The 19,692-nt window shown below is 38.6% G+C and overlaps 1 protein-coding gene across 4 annotated transcripts in view; it reads left to right on the top strand.

Moving 5' to 3' along the window:
• Positions 1–19,692, top strand: part of RIMS2 (regulating synaptic membrane exocytosis 2) — a 422,508-nt gene that overhangs the window by 278,492 nt on the left and 124,324 nt on the right. Inside the window, exons 22-24 of one of the 4 annotated variants that reach the window (XM_063131026.1) lie at positions 3,304–3,411; positions 9,381–9,452; positions 11,551–11,613. The exons of the other annotated variants lie outside the window; for them this stretch is intronic. Of the exons in view, the coding sequence (XP_062987096.1) occupies positions 3,304–3,411; positions 9,381–9,452; positions 11,551–11,613 (243 nt within the window). The remainder of the gene's footprint in view (positions 1–3,303; positions 3,412–9,380; positions 9,453–11,550; positions 11,614–19,692) is intronic. 4 annotated transcript variants of the gene reach the window in all.

Below are 19,692 nucleotides of genomic sequence, written 5' to 3' on the forward strand. Positions count from 1 at the left end.
GATGACTATCAATTGGATTTGTCTCAGTTAGAGTCAAACCCCCTGTCCACCTCTTCGCCAGATTAGGGATTCAGAAGTCGCCATCATCTCCAGCAGAAGCTAATCATCCCTATATTGAACAATTAATCCGTATGGCTACATCTTTAGATTTAGAAGTACAGAAGTGGATACCTTACTCGATGACCCAGTAATGGACTTTTTCCAGACCAAAACCACTGGATCTGTCACATTACTTTTTCCTTAGATCACCAATGAAGTCCTGGAAAAAGCCCTCCTCTGTCATCCAAAAGAATAGAGAACCTCCACCATGTCGAACTGAACAATTGTGCCTTTCTCTTCCAGCACCTGACCCAACATCCATTATAGTTGCATCCTTGAAGCCTCACTCACCACCGACAAATCAGAAAGGCTGCAAGCTGGAGGCTGTGGAATGCAAGAATTATTCTATGGCTACACTGTCATTGCAGATTACCAAGCCTGTATGGCATGATACCTATGGCAGAAAATGACCTCTTTGCTTGAATATGTGCTGGATGACAAGAAAGAGATTGTACATCTCTTTCAGGATGAAGCCATTGCCTTGGCCAAACAACAAGCCAGCATGACCAAGCATGTGGCAGGCTATGGAACAAAGTCCATGGCAGGGACAGTTGGTCTATGGAAGTTAACAATGGATGACATCTTAGTGCATGTCAACAAGATAAAGGACCTCTGCAAGAAGATGGGGGGTTGCTCTGTCCAGCAACCTTACTACTCATGCTCTAGGTTTTGGAATAAATCTCAATGCCAGTGTCAGCCAATTTATTCCTCAATTGATCGAGTCTCTCAGAAGTTGGAATCTCAGCAGTCCAAGCAACCCTTCCCTTTGACTCGATACAGACAACAATTATGCTGGAAGCAGGGAGATGAACATAAGCAGAGAGAAAATATGACATCACGTCACATCAGCTATTCAAAAAGCATTAATTGCCTTTGAAACCGTTCTTCACAACTGGATCCTGAAAATTGCAGTGGACACCTCCATCATTGTTTGATACATAAACGGGGAGGGTACCAGTTTAGCACTCTGCTTTGACTTACTCTGGATGTCTGGGAAGGGCTGTATCTTGAGGTTTCAACATGCTTGCTATCTGATTAGCAGGGATGGAAAGCACATTGGCCAACGCTCTAAGTTGATTGGAAGGGGAATCACCTGAATGGATGTTAGAGCAGATGGTCCAGCACAGTATTTTTCAACTACGGGGGTACCACAGGTCAACCTCTTTGCCACCAATGAGAATGCTCAGTGTAAACTTTTCTGCAGCACAGCAAGTTTTGAATGTTCTTCCCTCTTTCTTATTGATGGGACACAGTCCTTCTATATGCTTTCCCTCCAGTTCCACTCATCACAAGAGTCCTAGCCATGATTCAATGAGAGAGATTAAACTTCATTCGTATTTCATTGTGGTTCAGACAGTTGTGTTTTGCCACCCTGCTGTCCCTGTGGAAAGGATTCAGGTTCACACTGCCCAACTCACTGTCCCTCCTGATGCAGCAAAATGGTTGTGTTCTGCATCTGGCCCTCACTTTACTCCGTCTCACAACCTGGCAGATTCAGTGCCTCGCCCATCTTACTAGATATCAAATAGGTTTTAGAGGCAGCCAGAAAGCCCAGTAATCATTGGTCCTATGCTGTAAAGTAGAGCATTATGTCAGTTCTGTTCCTGTTGGTCCCATCACCTGTTCTCTTCATGTTCTTCATTTCCTCTTGAAAACTTGTAAGAGAGGACTTGCCTTGTCATTGCTTCAGGTTTATCTAGCAGCCCACTGTCGGATTCAAACGCATACAGTCCCCCCCCCTTCATCCTATCGCAAAGAGATTTTCCAAATGACTTAAGAATCTATGCCCTCCATTTTCTAACCCCATTCCTACCTTGAATTTCTGCTGTTTTGACCTCTCTAATATCCAAACCTTTTGGGCTTCTTGCTGTCTTCATGTGCTTACTTTTAAAATGCTCTTTCTTGTTGCCATAACATCTAGACAAAGAACAGATGAGCTGGCTGCTCTCCATTCTGAACACACACACCCTTTTACTCTCCCTCATAGAGACAAGGTGATACTCAGATGAGACCCAACCTTTCTAAGAAGGTGGTTTCTTCTTTCCATGTGAACCAGTACATTATTCTTCGTGTCTTTTCCCCTGAACCAATTATGCCCTTGGAGTCCTCCTGTCACTCCTTCGATGTACAAAGGGCTCTGGTCTTCTAGCTATATCAGACAGCTTCCTTCAGAAAGACTCTGAAACACTTTATTTCATATTGGTGGTAAAAGTAAAGGCTCCCTGATTCTGACACAACTCTCTGTTTGGGTCTTCAATACAATTAAACTTCCTTATGCCCTGGCTTGGATTATAGTACTAAGTTTAGTCTGAGCCAACTCTACTCAGGCTGTTGCCTCTTCAGTTGCTTTTTCGAGAGGTGTTTCTCTCCAAGAGTAATTCAGGCCAGCTACCTGGTCTCAGCCTGTGATGTTTATTAAACACTACTACCTTGATGTTTGAGCAAGGAAGGATGCCTCCTTCGGACAGGCAGTGCTTTTATTTATACTGACCTGACCACCTGTTCCCTCCTTTTTTTGGTAAGTCAGTTGGTTAATCACCCATACGTGTGATGCAGAGAGTGCATGAAGAAGGAGGACAGGTTCCTTATGTGTAACTTTAGTTCTTTGAGTGGTCATCTGTTCAGTCACACTACCCAAAGGCAGGAGCACTCTAGGCATGTCTGGGAGGGAAGGAGGACTTTGCACCTAAAAGTCTTAGCTCTAGAAGGTTCCGATAGAGGCTCTGCACAAGCAGAACCCATATGTGTGATTGCACAGAGGATACTTTGAAGAACTACAGTTACAAGTAAGCAACGTGTCCCATTTGGCTAGTAGTGCTTCCTGAAGTATTTAAATGGAAACTTGGGGATAGGATTTCATGAACTACCTCATAAAAGGCTACTAAACTTTCCCTGGGCAGTCACCAACGTGACTTGTACTTTTGACTGGTACCCCTTCAGGTAACATGTGAAACTGCTCTGAGACTCCCATTCTTAGATGTCCAGTCCAAAACATTATAGTGCTTTAATTCTTATTTTAAGAATAACTTGCACTGACCATAGTTTAACACGTAGGCATTAATATATTAATTAATGCCAATGCTTTTCTTATTTAATTCATTTTTATTTGCTTCTGTGAATAATGTTTACCTTTGTGCCTGAAAGGTACTCATTTGTGTACGTATTCTTACTTTAGCTTCATGTTCACCCCTTATGTTTTGGCAGCAAGGATCACTCAATGTATCCTATCTTTTGTGAAGATGCAATCAGATTACTTCGATCCCGTACGATGTGCCGTACCTATTCTGAGGGTGCTTACTATGAATTTGAGAGGTATAATTGGTGTGGAGTGTTTATTTAGTCTCCCACATCAGACATCAACAGGCAGTACTCTACTGACGTTTAGAAAGCAGCCATTTATGTTTTAAATGATACATTGGAAGAAGGAAGAGCATTGCCCAAGCAGAAGCCTACTTGCGCAATGGAGCTTTCTCCATGTGTTTTCCCATCTGCAGCTGCCACCCAGCCCTACTCCCAATGGTCCCATAACCATCCAGAGTGGATTCTGAGGGTGTGGGCTGAGGGTGTCATAGGGTGGGGAGAATTGCTCCTCCTTCTGTTCCTCTGACAAAGCAGTTCTGTTAGTGGAAGAACTTAATTGGATTCCACCTTTGGTTCTTTAGTTTTCTTTTGTTTTATTATTTCTCTGTCACTTTAATCACATTTGTGCTTCCTTTATTTCTTAACAGGAAAATTCACTTATCAAAAAAATCATATTTAAATAACTATTTGGTTCTCTTTCATGCCTATGTATACTCCTACAAATGGGTTCTGTGCCTGCACATACTAAATCATGAAATCTCGAACTTTTGGAACATGAGGTGCTCATAACCCTCCCCTTGACTTATGTCTTATAGCATGAAGAAATTCAGTCAAGGGAGTGGAGTTATTGCCTCACCCACTCAGTTCCATGGTAAGATATCTAAGGAACTTGCTGCCATGGTATAAGGAGCTGTTAGCCTCCTGAGCAGGAGAGAAAGACACTATTTCTGTGTGTATTTCTCTTCATGATTAGTTTCCACTAATAACTAAGAGTGTCCCTCAGATTGAGAGTTTTATGGCACAGTATGGTTTCTTTGAAAAGTGTAGGGAAATGATTGTTTAGTTGGATGGGCACTGCCTCTGCCTAAAATTTACTAAATGAGCCAGGGCAAATAGAGAATCCAGATTTAGAGCTATCCCATGGAAAGAACAGAATGGCAGGTTCATAGATGCCCTTCCTGAAAGGCTCACTTAAACTGCCACTATTGAATCCCCTGTGAGTCACAATGACTCAGAATCTGTGGAGGAGATAGATTCGGACCCTTACACAGATATCATGACCCTGAGACAGTGGTCCTGACCTCACACAGTCATGAAAAAGGGGATGCATAAAACTTCAGTAAAGGATGTGGATCTGAAGAAATCTTCCAAAACCCCAGAATGAAAGCAGTTATTAAAGCTGTGGCATTCTTATATCCAACAGAATTATGAGGTGTATGATGTGCCATCAAAGAATACAAATTAGGTATTTGTCTGATACCAGTTAGGCTTCTGATCAAACTGTGGGCATTGGCATGAAATAGCTTTCTACTATTTCCTAATCTTATTTGAGATATTATTATACAGGCTTAGTTATTTTAATCCAGACTATTGTCCAAATGCTTTAAATGCTCATCAGTCTAACAGTTCTAACATAGACTTTACAAATGCATTCAGCTTTGATTATATCTTTCTTTTAACTATGGATACAATCCAGCCTGTTCTCCCATTGAATTCCATAAGGCTTGTGCACTTTAATTCCTTTGATTGCAGTGGAACTTTAGGTGGAACAATATATTGCAAAGAATGCAGAGCTGCTGCCAAAAATAGCAGCTATATATTTCACGTCACTTTCATCCTCCATGACATAGAGTTCTCCATTCTGGCCTCTTAGTAGTCCCACGTGTCGGATCTGCATCGATGCACAGGCCAAATTACAGAAATGTTTAGAGCATTTGGAATTTGAGCTGCTCCTTTTCCTCTTATTGACTAATATCTTTTATCACAGAGTGGTTTGTGGGGTGATGTTAACACCTTGCCCAACTGAGTTCACCACTGAGGAGTGTCTTTCCTTCTCTTAAGCAGGAGTATGAAATACTTCATTTATAGCATTTATATCTTGCCCTTAAGCCAAAAATGCACCCAGGGTGGCATACAAACTCTGTAGGCTTGAAATCTAAAAGATGAAATAATAATAATAATAATAATAATAATAATAATAATAATAATAATAATAATAATAATAAATAATATCATAAAATATACTGGGACAGTACAATTCATATGGAGAAGACAACTGACCAGACATGACGGTCATAGACAAAAAAGAAAAACACACGTACCTCATTGACATAATGACAAAAATGTTGTAGAAAAGGAAGAGGAAAAGAGACAAAATATACCCATTGGCCATGGAAGTCAAACATCTATGGCAACAGGAAAAGGTCACAATTATTCCATTAATCACATCAGTCACCAGCATCATATCAAAAAACTATATGGAAAACCTTGAGAAATTGAGCCTACCAAAATACATCTACACCAACATCCAGAAAGCAGTCATAATTAAAACATGCTCAATTGTCAGGAAATTCCTGAATCTGTAAAAGACAGCATGACTTGGCAAAGCTTGTCATCCATCTAGAAAAAACATCACGAGCAAGAAATAGAATCATCATCATCATCATCATCATCACAATATGAAAGTAAGTGGGATTGGGAGGGAGGAGGAAAAAAGCAAATTCAAGCACTACATTCTTAGTTGCAAAGTTCAACAGATCATACAGTTGGATCTAAGTACACTGGAAGGAGTTCTCTTCCCCTGAAGTCCTCCTCATTGGTAGTTAGTAGCAGAGGGAGGCGTGAATCCAGGCACAATGGTGGTGCCTGACTGCTGCTTTGTCTCCGTTTTCTGACCTCAGCAGTGGTAGTTGGTAGCAGAAGGGAGGAGGCTCTGAGCTGGAGCTGCATCGAGATACGATGTTTGAAGAGAGTGGTGGTAAGGTAACACAGTCCAAGTCAGCTCTTATATCCAGGACACCATTGGGACTGAAGGCCTGATCTGATAGACAAGAAGGGATACAATACAACTAAGACACCTAATGTGGGAGAGATGGCTAATTCAGGCTTGTAGAAAACGGAAGATGGAAACATGTTTTGGATCTTGTTATGCTGAAGACTATTGTGTTGGAGAAGTTTCAGGGGATTATTGACATGCCTCAAACTTCTTCCCTGCATAAGACACTGAGACTGAATTCAAATATTTTATATTGAAATGAGAAGTAAAAGAAGGAACTTGTAGCAAAGAAGAAGAAATGCTACTCGCAAAGGTGTCACCTTATTGCCCTAAGATGAGAAAACATATCCATCTTCAAGGCTCCTTATCTACTATTCTACTATTCGTAATCAGTGGCAGACCTAGCTCAAACTTTGGACCTGTACACCCTCTGGTTTCTACACATCAAACCAGTAGTATCTACAGTATATGGAATTGAGGTATACAGGTTGCAATATGATGTACTATTTATTGAAGAGTTTATCATGAGGGGTACATAGATAGGATGTGTCAGATCAGATTCCAAAGCAACAACACACCTGGGTTTCTGAAAAGGGAAGTCTCAGCTAGATAAGACATTACAGATCAAGTTTATGTTTCCTTTGGAAAGGCACCAAAACTTGCCTAAACTCCAAGGAGATAAAGGAGAGAGCTCAGGCACACAGAGAGCTCAGGCACATAAAAGTTTCCTGACTTGTAGACAAAGAATCCAGACCTATTCATCCCTTGGTTCACCTACTTGACAATGAGGTCCAGCGTATGGATCCAGATGACATTTAGGTAAGCTGTAGTTAACTCCAATTGAACACAAGGTTGATACTGCCTGATAAGACACTGATTTAGAATTGGAAGTAATATCAGAAACTTCATCAGATAAAAGAGTTGGGGATAATTCTCCGGTGCCTCCAAGTGAACACCAGCACAGTTTTACAATAAGCAAATACTGAGCTTGACAAAATCCCTTGGAATCCAAGTCCATTCAGCACTGACATGAGAGTCATGGAGCTGCCTGCCTTAGGACCACTCACAGCCTCACCAAAGATCTATGGTGCTAACCAGCTTCAACCCCGCTGATATCATGAAAGTTGGAGATGATATACTGACTAAAACAAGAAGATTGTTCCATTGTATTTTCTCATACTACTCCCAATCTACTGCTTGTAGAACACTGGGTAAAAAGTGACAGAACCCACATGTACTACCATTGACAGAGTGGATAAGAAACTGAATATTATGGAATAAAAGGTATTCTTATCCTCTGCTCTGGTTATTCATATACCAAGCTTGCAAGCATTTATGGGACAATATCAATATTTCATTTGGGAGAAGATGTCTATAGTTGTAGTTAACATTGCCAGAGGATAAATATCAGTAGTCAAATTGATGCAGACAGAAGCCAGTTGAAGAATCTGGGATCATCCAATGAAGCTGGATGGTGGGAGATTCAGGACAGATAAAAGAAAGTGCTTCTTCAAGCACATAGTTAAACTATGAAATTCACTATCACTATATATAGTGACTGCCACCAACACAGATGATTTTAGCAGGGATTTAGACAGATTCATGGAGGATAAGGCCATCAATGGCTACTAGTCATGATGGCTATATATTTCCTCCAGTATCAGAATTAGAATGCCCTGGTTGTTGGGGAATACAAATAGGAAGGTTCTATAAATGTGCTCATGTCCTACTTGTGTATTTCCTATAGATAATTGGTTTGCCACTGTGTGAACAAAATGCTGGACTAGATAAGCCTCTAATCTAACCCAGTATTGTTGCATTATGTTGTTGGCATACTTTCAAAGGCGTAAGGGTGCTCACAAATCTCCCGCCCTCTCTACTGCCCTCACTGTCTCTTTTGCCTGCTTTCAAAGGGCCTACCAATGTTCTGGCAGCAGTGGGGAACGCAGAAGAGGCAGCACTAGGAACTTCAGTTCTCTGATGGTGCATACTTTGCCATCAGAAATTTCAGCATTCCTAGTGCAAAAAATAATCATGTTACTTTTGGCTGCAGATAAGGCCTCCTGACGATTGGAGAACCATTACAAGTAGTATCATTTCCCATTGGGGGATACAGGGACTTGTAGTCCCAGTTCCTGTGGGAAATGATGCTTTGCCAGAGATCTCAAGAACTTGCTCCATTTGCCGCAATCACCATCAATAAGTTGCGGGCCCTTGAGAAAAGGGGAACGGGTTGGTGGAATCCCACAATTAAGAACTGAGACAAAGAGCAGCTCCTACTCATCTCAAACTTCCTTGCAAAAAAATGAATGGGGGTACTCACATTTACTGGCACCCCTATTCGATTCAGATTCTTGTCACAGAGTACCTTTGACTGAACCCATTTACAAGTCGTAAATATTGCTGACAGTTGGTAATTTCAAGAATTAATAGTTAAACATTGTATTGGACCATGGGGTTCATACCACATGTGGATTAATTACGCAATAGAATTTCAGTGCCTTTTTTCCACCCGCAAGCTGCCCAGGAGCAAGCTGACCATATCACCAGCAGCCAACCATACATAGGATCTGCGTACAGTCTGACAGAGGTGCTAGACACCAAAATACACTAGCTAAATAGTAGGGAAGAACATCTCACTTTCCAAAAGCGCTAGAGGTTCCTATGAATTGCCCAGATTCAGTTCCCATATGAAGGACTGTACAGAGAGTTACTCACTTTCAGGTAAGGGCAACTCTGTACTGATCCCATGTTTGGATTTCATTATGTATGGTTTCCCATCCCTGCTCCATATCATTGGATGCCACTAGCAGAGGCTGGGAAACACACAATATAATAGGACAGTTTACACAACCCCCATATGAGTTCAAAGCCTTGCCCTGCCAGTTGAAATGAAGGGGAAGGGGGAAATTACTGTTTTCATCACAGAATATTTGTATGGTATAGTTCATCCTTTAGGCATACTTGATGTTTGCTGGGCTGCATCATGGACCAGCAAATGGGTGGATCAGCATTATATAATAATAATTATATAATGCCTTAGGTTCCTAGAGATGAAGGGTGGGATATGAATTTTTATTATTATTATTATTATTATTATTATTATTATTATTATTATCCTCTATCATAAAGCAAGAAAAAACTTAGAGCATTTAAGTCAATTTTAAAATGTTTAAAATACCTTTGCTGTTTATTTTATGTTCAGGAGGAGTAGGAAGGAGGGAAGAGTGCCTAATACATATTTTGATGACACTGATATTTCCCCTACTCGTGAAAGGTATTTTGATGTATATAGTAGATGTAGATAAGAGTTTGTGTTTTAGCATTTTTGTGAACATCCTGAAGTAGAATTTTGAAGTAGATAAGAATTGTGATATTTGGATTTTCAGTGCCCTTCACGTGGCATGCTATTCCAAACAATCCATTTTAATGGCATGTACTAGCAGTGAGTAGTTTAATATTACATGAACTGCACGATGCTTTTTCACTTGAAAGATATAAATTGATAAAATGTGTGCAATCACCATAAAATCAACAATATAAAACTAATAACAGTGCCAACACAGCATAAAATGCAATATCAGGTACAGGAGGTAAAACAATGCTATAAATCTCTGTTTTTTTCATGTAACTGTTACTGAGCATAGCAGCTAAGTATCTTCTTGTTCTTTTTTGAACAATTAGGGATGTTGAGAATGCATCCAAACTTTCATGGTGCTATAATGCACATATAGCTGGAAATGTCTCTGCAGACATATGGAATGCAATGTTCTCCTCTGTGCTGGCAAATGCTCTACACATATGATATGGTGATCTGTGTGTAAGCTTTGTGTGTGCATTGGTGTTCGATATGTGCAATGATGCTTCTCTTTACTGATCGGCTCCTCCCAACCTAAGATGTTATCAATGCCGCACAAGTACTGTCAAAGGGCAAGGCTTGTGTGGCACTGATGATCAGTTGGCTGTTCTAAGTGCAATCAACTCCAGGCCCCTCACAGTTGTGGGGACCTTGCTTAGATGGCAGGAGTGGGGGCATTGCATAGCTCACCTCCTACTTCCTGCCATACCTGTTCTGATAGCTGTTTTAATTTTGGTCACCAAGAGTAGTTTTTGCAAGTCTAGATAGTCTTAGCCATTGCTAGAGCTACTACCTGGGTAGAGGGTGCACCCCTCCAAATAGCATACATAGCTATCTGTACATGGATGCTGTTTCATTACTATGAAATAATTTGTTTTGTATCTAGACATTTGGGGAATATACAATAGTTGCAGCATTCTTGTTGCTGCTGTTACTTAATGCAGCACTTTCAATGAGTGTAGCACCTTCATAGTTACACAGTCAAAAATAGATAAGTCCCTACCCCCCAAGGGGTAGGTTGAGCGTGTTGAGAGGGAGTGTAAATCCTAAACACAAATGATACAAAAACATGTATTCTTGTGTTATTTATGTTTACGATTGAACATTTCTGATCTTATGTAAGACAGTTAGCTTAGGTTAATATTTATGCATTCATAGCAATATATATTCTTAAATCTCCATTATATTAAATCAGATATTTGCATTGAGCAGGGGGTTGGACTCAATGGCCTTATAGGCCCCTTCCAACTCTACTGTTCTATGATTCTATGATCTTTTAGTTTAACAGTTTTGTTATTGAAGTTTTTTTTTTAATGAAAGGCATAATTTAGTAAACTACCCAGTTTATCTTTATATAAGTCGTAGGGCAAAATATCTCAAGGACTACAATTGAAATATGTGTTCCTCCCAATATGTTTACATTTAGGCTAACTACTATGCCAATATGCAACATTGTTCATGTTCCACTGATGGAAGCTGTTCTGTTGGCTGGAGGGTTCCATTGGTACCACTCTAAGTTTCCAGCATATACTTATGTGCAGCAGAGAACAATAATTGGTCATGGGTCCCTCCAACATTAATAGAAGGTGAAAAACAGATATGTTGCCTGTAGAGTGTGAAGTGGCTCTCACCATTGCAGACCTGTTGTGCCAATTATACAGAGATATGGTGAGGTGCAAAGTACAATTGGAATGATAGTTGGTTATGCATATTTTAACTTCGTAGTCCTTTAAATATATTCCATAAATACACAAATCCTGTGAAAAACAATGTGACCCAGAAAAACAATCTCTCCATTGGCTGAATATTAAAAGATAATAGGGTAAATGTGCTAACAGTGATTGAATACACTAAGATGTAAACTTTCCAGATACATTTTCAAATTCATTGAAAGTAATATATGGGAAATACTGGAAATAATTGCCAGATTAGTAAGATGAAAAATATGTTTCATGAAAAATGTTATGAAAATAGCTTCATATTTATAACATGTCTTTATTTTAACTGCATTGCAAAGGTATTACAATGGTGCAAGTTCATGGGCAGATCATGTAGTCAATGGTTCAGCTGAAAACTACGGGTAAGTAAAGAGTGTAGTGTTACAATTATATAATTTAAAGACATAATTTAAATGTAGAGTTATTTTATTATATTAATGGGTTTCATACCCTATAAAAGGAAGCTAGCCTTTATTTCTTTTTTCATTAGCCTCAAGCAAGCTTAGGTTTTAGTATTGTATTTCCATTATTTTATTTTTCCACATCCAGCCATACTATAAGTGAACATCCATAAGTGTTATTGTGTGTAGCTCTTTATCAAAAAACAACAGTTGCAGGTAAGCAAACTTGTTTTCGTCTCTGAGTGGATCACTACACTCAGTCAGATTTACAGGTGGTATAATTGTATTGTAGCCTCTCATGAGGATTATGTTAAATCCATTTTTAATCAAAAATTACCGACACTGAACTGTTGGGATGGGCTGACACAGCATTTAAATTAATTAATAGAGTGTGTTTTGCCCCAAAAGTTCCAGAACTAGTTTGACCCTTATCATGAGAAGAGAAAAAAAACAAAAAACAAATGAGCTCCAAATACAGCTAGGAGTCTGAGCTTTTATTGGCTTTTTTTTTTTTGTAGAAAGCAGATGACACAGCTTGGAGGCAGTGAGTCTGAAGTGGTGTAATAGAAATTCTTCAGATTAAACTCTGTCTATTTACAGTTATGTATATTTGATATTGTGGCATCTGAACTTGGCTTTATCAACAGCAAAAGTGTTCTGAATGTTCTGATTATTGCAACTCTTATTGCAAATCCAAGCTACTCCTCTAACTATGTGAAGTGATTTTATATCAAAAAAAATGTTGTGAATTGTAAAGTGACTTTAATATCCTCAGTTCCTTTTTATTTCAATTTACTGTGGTATTGGAATATTGTAGTATTGATATCATCTAACTTCAATTTTTTCCATGTCTTAGTTTTTATTATTAAGTATTTTCATTCTTAATAAGCTTCAGTGTTGTTCCAAATGTATTCTTAGGACTAATTTAAACTTTATGACAGCCATATATAGGCTACCAAAAGCCCAAATAGGAACCTATTTTTGTTTTTCAGTAGAATATAAAATTAGAAAACTGTTCATAAACATGTAAAGGCTTAACATGTTCCATAGAAGAAACATTCAGAAACTGTTGTGAAAGCAATAAGGAAAACCCAAATTTTGTTCTGGCAAATGCATTTGCCATCCAAGTATATTGCTTGGTATACAGGAAAATGGAACAACCAAATATTTTGTCAGTAAAGTTTATTTCATGCACTTCTACATAGCATACGTGGCATTTAATGGGGCAAGAATAATGCAAGGTACGACGAGCATTTGTTTAATTTTCTTTTTATTGGCATTGGGGAAAATACTTTTCCTTCCAAAAAGTATGAGGTGATGCTTTAATTCATATATGCTTGGAACCAAACAATGGGTAGAATCCAATTAACTCATCCTGCTGAATGAAGGCAATTCCCCCTCCCCTGTGCGCCCTTAAAATCTGCTCCAGAGAGTTGGGGGACCCTCTGGAGCAGGCTTTGGGAGGTTATGGGGTGGTGGTGCAGGGGGCAGGAGGAAAAAAAGAAAGTGTTGCACAAGCAGATATCTGCTCGTGTGATGTTAGATTCTTCTCCTAAGCTAGTTGCAATCCCATTGAAATCAGTGGGATTTATTAAATCATGACTACCATGCCCACTGATTTCAACTGACCTATTCTAGATCCAAACCATAGTTTAGGTTTCCCAAAAAAGGTAATCTCAGGGCTTTCAATCAGAATAAAACCAGTATAAAACTTTGCTGGTTCTTTCTTTAATAACCATTCTTTATTCTTTAATATCTATTCTTTAGTAACTTTAACAATAACAACTATTTTTCCACAAATAAAACAAATTTCAAAGCTAGACTGTAGAAGAGCAGAATGCACTTCAATCAGTAAAATACTAATATTTGTGGCCTCAAGATGTATGAAAATACCAAAAAGAGGGAGATATAGAACTGAATAACATATACACACAAACCATGTCAATGCAAGGTGAAAAAAAAAGAATTCTTAGATTGATTCCTTGTGACTAATATCCCCACCTGCCATCATGTCCTTGGGCACAGAGAACAGTACTGGAAGAAGGGAGCATAGGATTCCCCAAAAGAATTGGAATCCTTATTGTGGAGTCCCCGAAATCCTATAAGACATTCTATACTTACATTCTATACTTACATTCTATACCATACATTCTATATGGAACTATTCTTCACTAGCATCATATTACACTCATATTGGATTATTGATCTTAAGTACATCCATGTGCATTCTGTGGTGTGTAAGAGAATATTGGGAATTACTTGGATTCTCCCTAAGTATTGATTGCTGCATCCTTTTTTTGCCTTGTGTACTTCACAGTGCAATCCTATGCATGTTTATTCAGAAGTAAGTCCCATTGAATGAAGTAGGACTTACTCAGAGTTGTGTTTAGGATTGCCTATATCCTGTTTAATGATACTAGAGGCAAGTTGTTTATCCTCATCCCCAAATAGCCAGCTACACTTTACTTTAAGGTAGTATAAGGTACTATAAGCTGTTAGGAGCCTCAAGCAAGCCAATTTATTTTCTTTGTTTTTCTTTTTCTTTTTTCTTTTAACTGACACTTAATATTCTGTAGATCCTTGTGGGTACTGAGCATGCTCAGTTCTCATTTGCTCTGGTGCTTTGATCCCATGAGCCCTCACTGATCAAAAGCAGCATTTTCTAGTTGGTTGTGCCTGAAGTCATCTCCAAAGGTAGAGGTCTGTTCTCTAGAATTAGACCCTAGACCGCACCTGGCCAAGAGTTGCTGGTTAAGGGCACGAGCAAGCCAATTCACTCTCTCCTCTTGGGTTTTCCTATTTCATTTTTTTTTTCATTTTCGTTATTATTTTTCATTTTTCTTTTCCAACTGACAGTATTTATTTATTTATTTTTATTGCAATTATATACCGCCCAATAGCCGAAGCTCTCTGGGCGTTTTACACAACATGTATTCTGTGGTTCCTTGTGAGCATTATCTAGTTGTTTCTGTACTTCTGCAAATCTTAGGTTCCTCTGAGCGTTCTTATACCTCCCTCTTGCTTCTGAGTGGCCTCATTTTGGCTCCATTTCTGTTGGCACAGGAACACTGAGTTCACTTTTAGAGGGAGTAATGTCCCTGCTATTGTGCCAAGATATTTTTCCAAGTTGCATATTCTTTTCCCATACTGCAACAGCTATAATTTAGTAACAAGTCATTTCATCTTTCTGCCATGTCCATATCCTATCATTTGCTCATGTGCATTTCTCCGCCTACACAAATTATAATTATTGTGTAGGGATGCAGATGAACACTGCTCCATCATATCTGTTATAGTATGTGCAAATGATAGACACTGTTGTGAGGCATGGTTGTAGTGAGAAATCATTTTGCTACAGAATTGTCATGGGTGGTGATCCATGTGGTCTATCTATAAGATATAGGATTGTGTTTCACTACTTGTATTGCGTCTGAGTACTCATGTAAGAGAACAGAGAAATTTTGGATGCCTTCTGTAATGGGTGTAACATCCCATATAATATACTGTATACAAACAGTATAGAACATTGCAGATTTTTCCAGGGATCTAGGGAAAAAAGGAACCTTTCTCTCAGCCTAACATAGGAGAAGTTCTTGTGGATTGGACAGATATGACTATTTTTTAAAACACAAACACACACACACATCTGATTATGCTGCTTAAGTAAACATGAAGTAAATAACGAAATATTTGTTGAAACATCTAGGAAACTCTTTATATAATTTTCAAAATCTTCTAAAATTTAATCAGAAATTTCTTTCTACCTATGGAATTGGCTTCTTTGGGGGGGGGGTTAATCTTTATTGGAAGAAAAGTGGGGAAATGATGAATTTCAAATCATGAATTTCCACAAACAGATAAGTTGCTGTTTTATAAATTTTAGAAATTAGTTACTGTTTTCCTAAATCTTTGAGGGTTATGCAGCTTAAGCATCAATTAAATACACATACCAGTAGATATGAAATACTCTGCAGATAGATGCAGTTTCAGTGAAAATGTTTGTAGTTTGCTGCATCATCATTGTGTATTCTCATATATGGTCTATCTCACATACTTTATTTTATGATCTCTATTTGATAAAGCATAACTGTGCTTATATTAAATTTGTGATATAATTTGATAATAGTATTCGTAATATTAAGTTTATAATATGCAGTAGTAGTATATAGTATTATTGATTATAAAAGTCTTAAAATAAATTCAGCTGAGTTTCCTTTTTTTAAAAAAAATCTGTTTATAGTTTATCACTTGATGTTTTACTTTGTTAACAAACAGAAATCTGTTTGTAGCAATAGTTATTGATGGCTTGCTAACAAAAGCTCTTGTGTCTATAACCAAACAGCAAAATTCCAATAGCTAGTAGAAGAATAGCATGTCCAAGGATTGAAATCCAACAGCCTTCCACAGATACTGACAGGTATTCCCAGTTAAAAAAAGAAAAGAAAAGCTGGTTTAGACTTTCAGTTGTGGCTCCTAGGTATTCGTGTGTTTGTATTCCTCTTGCAGTGTGATCAGTGTATCTAGAAGTAGAAAAGGCCATACACTGTCATCAAAATGCACCATAATTCTACTGCATTTTCATGTTTTCATCTCTTTGTCACAGACACATGCGTTGTTGTTGTTGTTGTTGTTGTTGTTGTTGTTGTTTTAACCTGACTGCTGCCATCATTTGTGAGGTATCATGACATATAAAACAAAATGCTGTGCATAAGAAAGCAGGTAACATGTCTACTGGGAAGCATAGAGCCAATTGTCTCCATGTGTCTTCATGTTTCCTAAATTGCTTCTTGTAGCTGATGCACTTGACTTATTTATACTTGTTTTTTGTATCCAAGATCCATTTTGTACTTTAAAAAAAAAAAAAAACCCTATGTGAACCTAACCTGCTTAAGGTGTACATAAATATTTTGTTTAGACACTAACAAAATGATTGTGGCAGGGCCACACAAAGAACTGATGTTATTACAAGACATTCCAGCTTGTCAGATTACATTTAGCTAACAGAATTTAAGTTCTCATTTTGAAATGTTTGGAGGATTTGTAGATTCTGTGTTCATTATGACTTTTAGCCCACTAAAACTGCAGAACCTGTATGCTTTGTTAAGAAGCATCGATCTGGATGCATTTTCTCATTAGTGTTTGGAGAATAATGTGCTTCGATCTCCAACAAATTGAAAAGAAAATTGAGCATTTTTTTGCCCATAATGGATGAAGGACAATGAAGTAAAAAGTGTTCATATACTAGAATTCAAAAACACTTATTTGTAAAACACAAGAAGTCTCAAAACACCTTAAGGAACACTTTGAGCATTGTATTTCTTTGTGTTTGCATTCTACTTTTTTTCTTATTTGGCTTTCATTTATTAGAGAAACAGTGGGCCTGTTCAGAAAACACCTTAAACCCTGTTGGTTAAGGTTTTTGGTTAAGCAGCAGAGTTTAAGGTATCTTGTGCGATGCTTTTTGCTAAACCCTGCTCACACGCTAAGCACAGTCAAAACACCTGCAGCAGGGTTAGTGACTCTAACCCCAGACAACCATAGCTTAGCTAACCACAGAGCCTTAAGCATCATCTGAACAGGCCCAGTAAGTTATGACTGAATATCATTGGGATGATTTACATTCACATACATATGCTTGAAAAACCTATCAACATATGGCAAGGCAAGGATATTCCACTGAAAGTCCAAGGTGATATAAGGCAAACATAGGCCATAGCTAGACCTAAGGTTTATCCCAGGATTGTCCTGGGGTCAAACCTGTTCATCTAAGTGCCACACAGGGCATCGAGCGCTCAGGCAGGGATGAACCCAGGATGATCCTGAGATAAACCTTAGGTCTAGCTACAGCTATAGGTTAATTAAAGTAAGCATGAAGTACCTTGAAGAAGAGAGTATCCACTCTCAGTATTCAGGGAAAGCTGGTTGCAGTTACATTCTTATGGACACCCGTCTCCATGAATACTTCTCTTTTGTATATAAGGAAAGGAAAGGAACCTCTCGTGCAAGCACTGAGGCATTACTGACTCTTGGAGGAACGCCAGCTTTCGCTGACGTTTTCTTGGCAGGCCTTATAGCGGGGTGGTTTGCCGTTGCCTTCCCTGGCCGTTATTACCTTTCCCCCAGCTAACTGGGTACTCATTTTACTGACCTCGGGAGGATGGAAGGCTGAGTTGACCCGAGCCGGCTGTCTGAAACCAGCTTCTGCTGGGATCGAACTCAGGCCATGGGGAGAGTTTCAGCTGCAGAAACTGCTGCTTTACCGCTCTGCGCCACACCTTCTTATTCTTCACTTCTAGTCCTGCAGCTGGAATAGGAAAGACTTTGGGTGTTGGGCTTCTTTTTTAACCACTTTTGCAGTATAGGCTACAAGAGTAACTGCAGGAGGAGCTTCTCTCTATACTAGCCTTGCTCCTCCTGAGTACTCCCATATGACCCAAGGCTTCTGATATTACCTTCTTGGTGCAGGAAGAAGCCATGATGCAGCAATTCCCTTGCTATGAAGATAATTTGAGAAGGAGACCTAAGTGAAACATGACTTCAAAACATTCTTTTGAAAGTAAACCATACCTCCCTCTCTCCCTCCTTAAAATCTCTAGTCGAAGGTAGTATATTGCCTTGCTACCACATGAATGTACACCTCTCCTTGAAATATAGTATTGAAACCTTCCTTAAATTTTGTCTCAGCTAAGCAACAGCTATTGCAAGCTAAGGTGACTTTTTTGTTTATCCTTGATATTAAAGAAGTGAAACAGTGGATGTATTGGCAGACCAAGCGTCTTATTCAGAAAGTGAACATATAGATCCAGAAGAAAACATGAGGTAATCTTTGTGGGTGTTTCTGAGGCTAGTTGTGCTTTCTCCCTGCAATTATGTGTCCCAGTGCAGTGTGTCTGCTTGTTAGGTGCTTTAGATGGAGGTTGGTATTATTCTGAACCTGTCTGTGAGGCTCTCATTTACTACCACATTGAAGATACATATTAACATTTGTTTCAATTGCTTTTATTTATTATTTAAATGGCAAAGTTACTGCCTCCAAGAGGAAGGTTGGCAAGCTATCATGAACATCTCCAGGACACGTCCTATTGAAATTAATGGAAACTGTGGTGTATTATTGGGCAGTTTCCATTCATAGCAGTCAGACTTCACAGGACAGCTTTGGATATGTGGGAGTATAATTTGCTATTAATTATGTAAGAACTTCATAATACAACAGTCTTCTTTTGCCCTCTTTAATACTAATTTAAATTTCGTTTTCTGTAAAATTTACCAGTCACTTCAGCTGCTAAATGAATTGTTTGTAAACAAAGAAAAAGAAACATTAATATGTGTATAATAGGTTAATTGTGGTGATTTATAAAACTTCAGTAGAAGACAAGCCACGAGTCAAAATTAATGTATGAAGTTGTTGTTTTTAACAGTTTTGTTAGCCAGTATTTTCTCCATATCCACAGCAACCTTGGCAAATGTTAAGGACCTTAAATACAGTATATACATGTATATATGGATGCTGCAAAAATCCTATAGTTATTTTAAATTACAAAACTTTTGTTTTGGCGTCTAGCATTCTCTCATTATACTGTCATACCAGCATGGTCAATCTGATATGCTTTATCTATATTTTTCCTTCAGAGGTGCAACTAGTATTACTGCATAGACCATATAAGTGTTGTTTGATAGCAAATGATTTTGATGTGCTTTAAAACTCTTTTATCTCCTAAAGTTATGTCTGATTGTTGACACCGGTGTTTTATAAATGGAAAATATTATTCATGAGTATTTCATTGTAGCTTGATCTTGAAATCCCTTGTTAGTAATCCTGGTGAAGTATACAGTCATTAATGTCTCCTTTGCTGGCTGAAAATGCAAGATGTGACTTTATTTCTGCAATTACCTGGTTCGAACCTAATGGCAGTGTCTGGCAGCAATTTGTGGGTTAATTACCCCATAAATTGCAAGGACATGGACTCTGTGTACGAGGCGAGCGCGAGCCACTTCTGTTTCTGTGACATCGAACAGGGGCGCTTGGGATTGTTCATGGGT

Source organism: Elgaria multicarinata, chromosome 7 (assembly GCF_023053635.1).
Source record: "Elgaria multicarinata webbii isolate HBS135686 ecotype San Diego chromosome 7, rElgMul1.1.pri, whole genome shotgun sequence".
Lineage (NCBI taxonomy): Eukaryota > Metazoa > Chordata > Lepidosauria > Squamata > Anguidae > Elgaria > Elgaria multicarinata.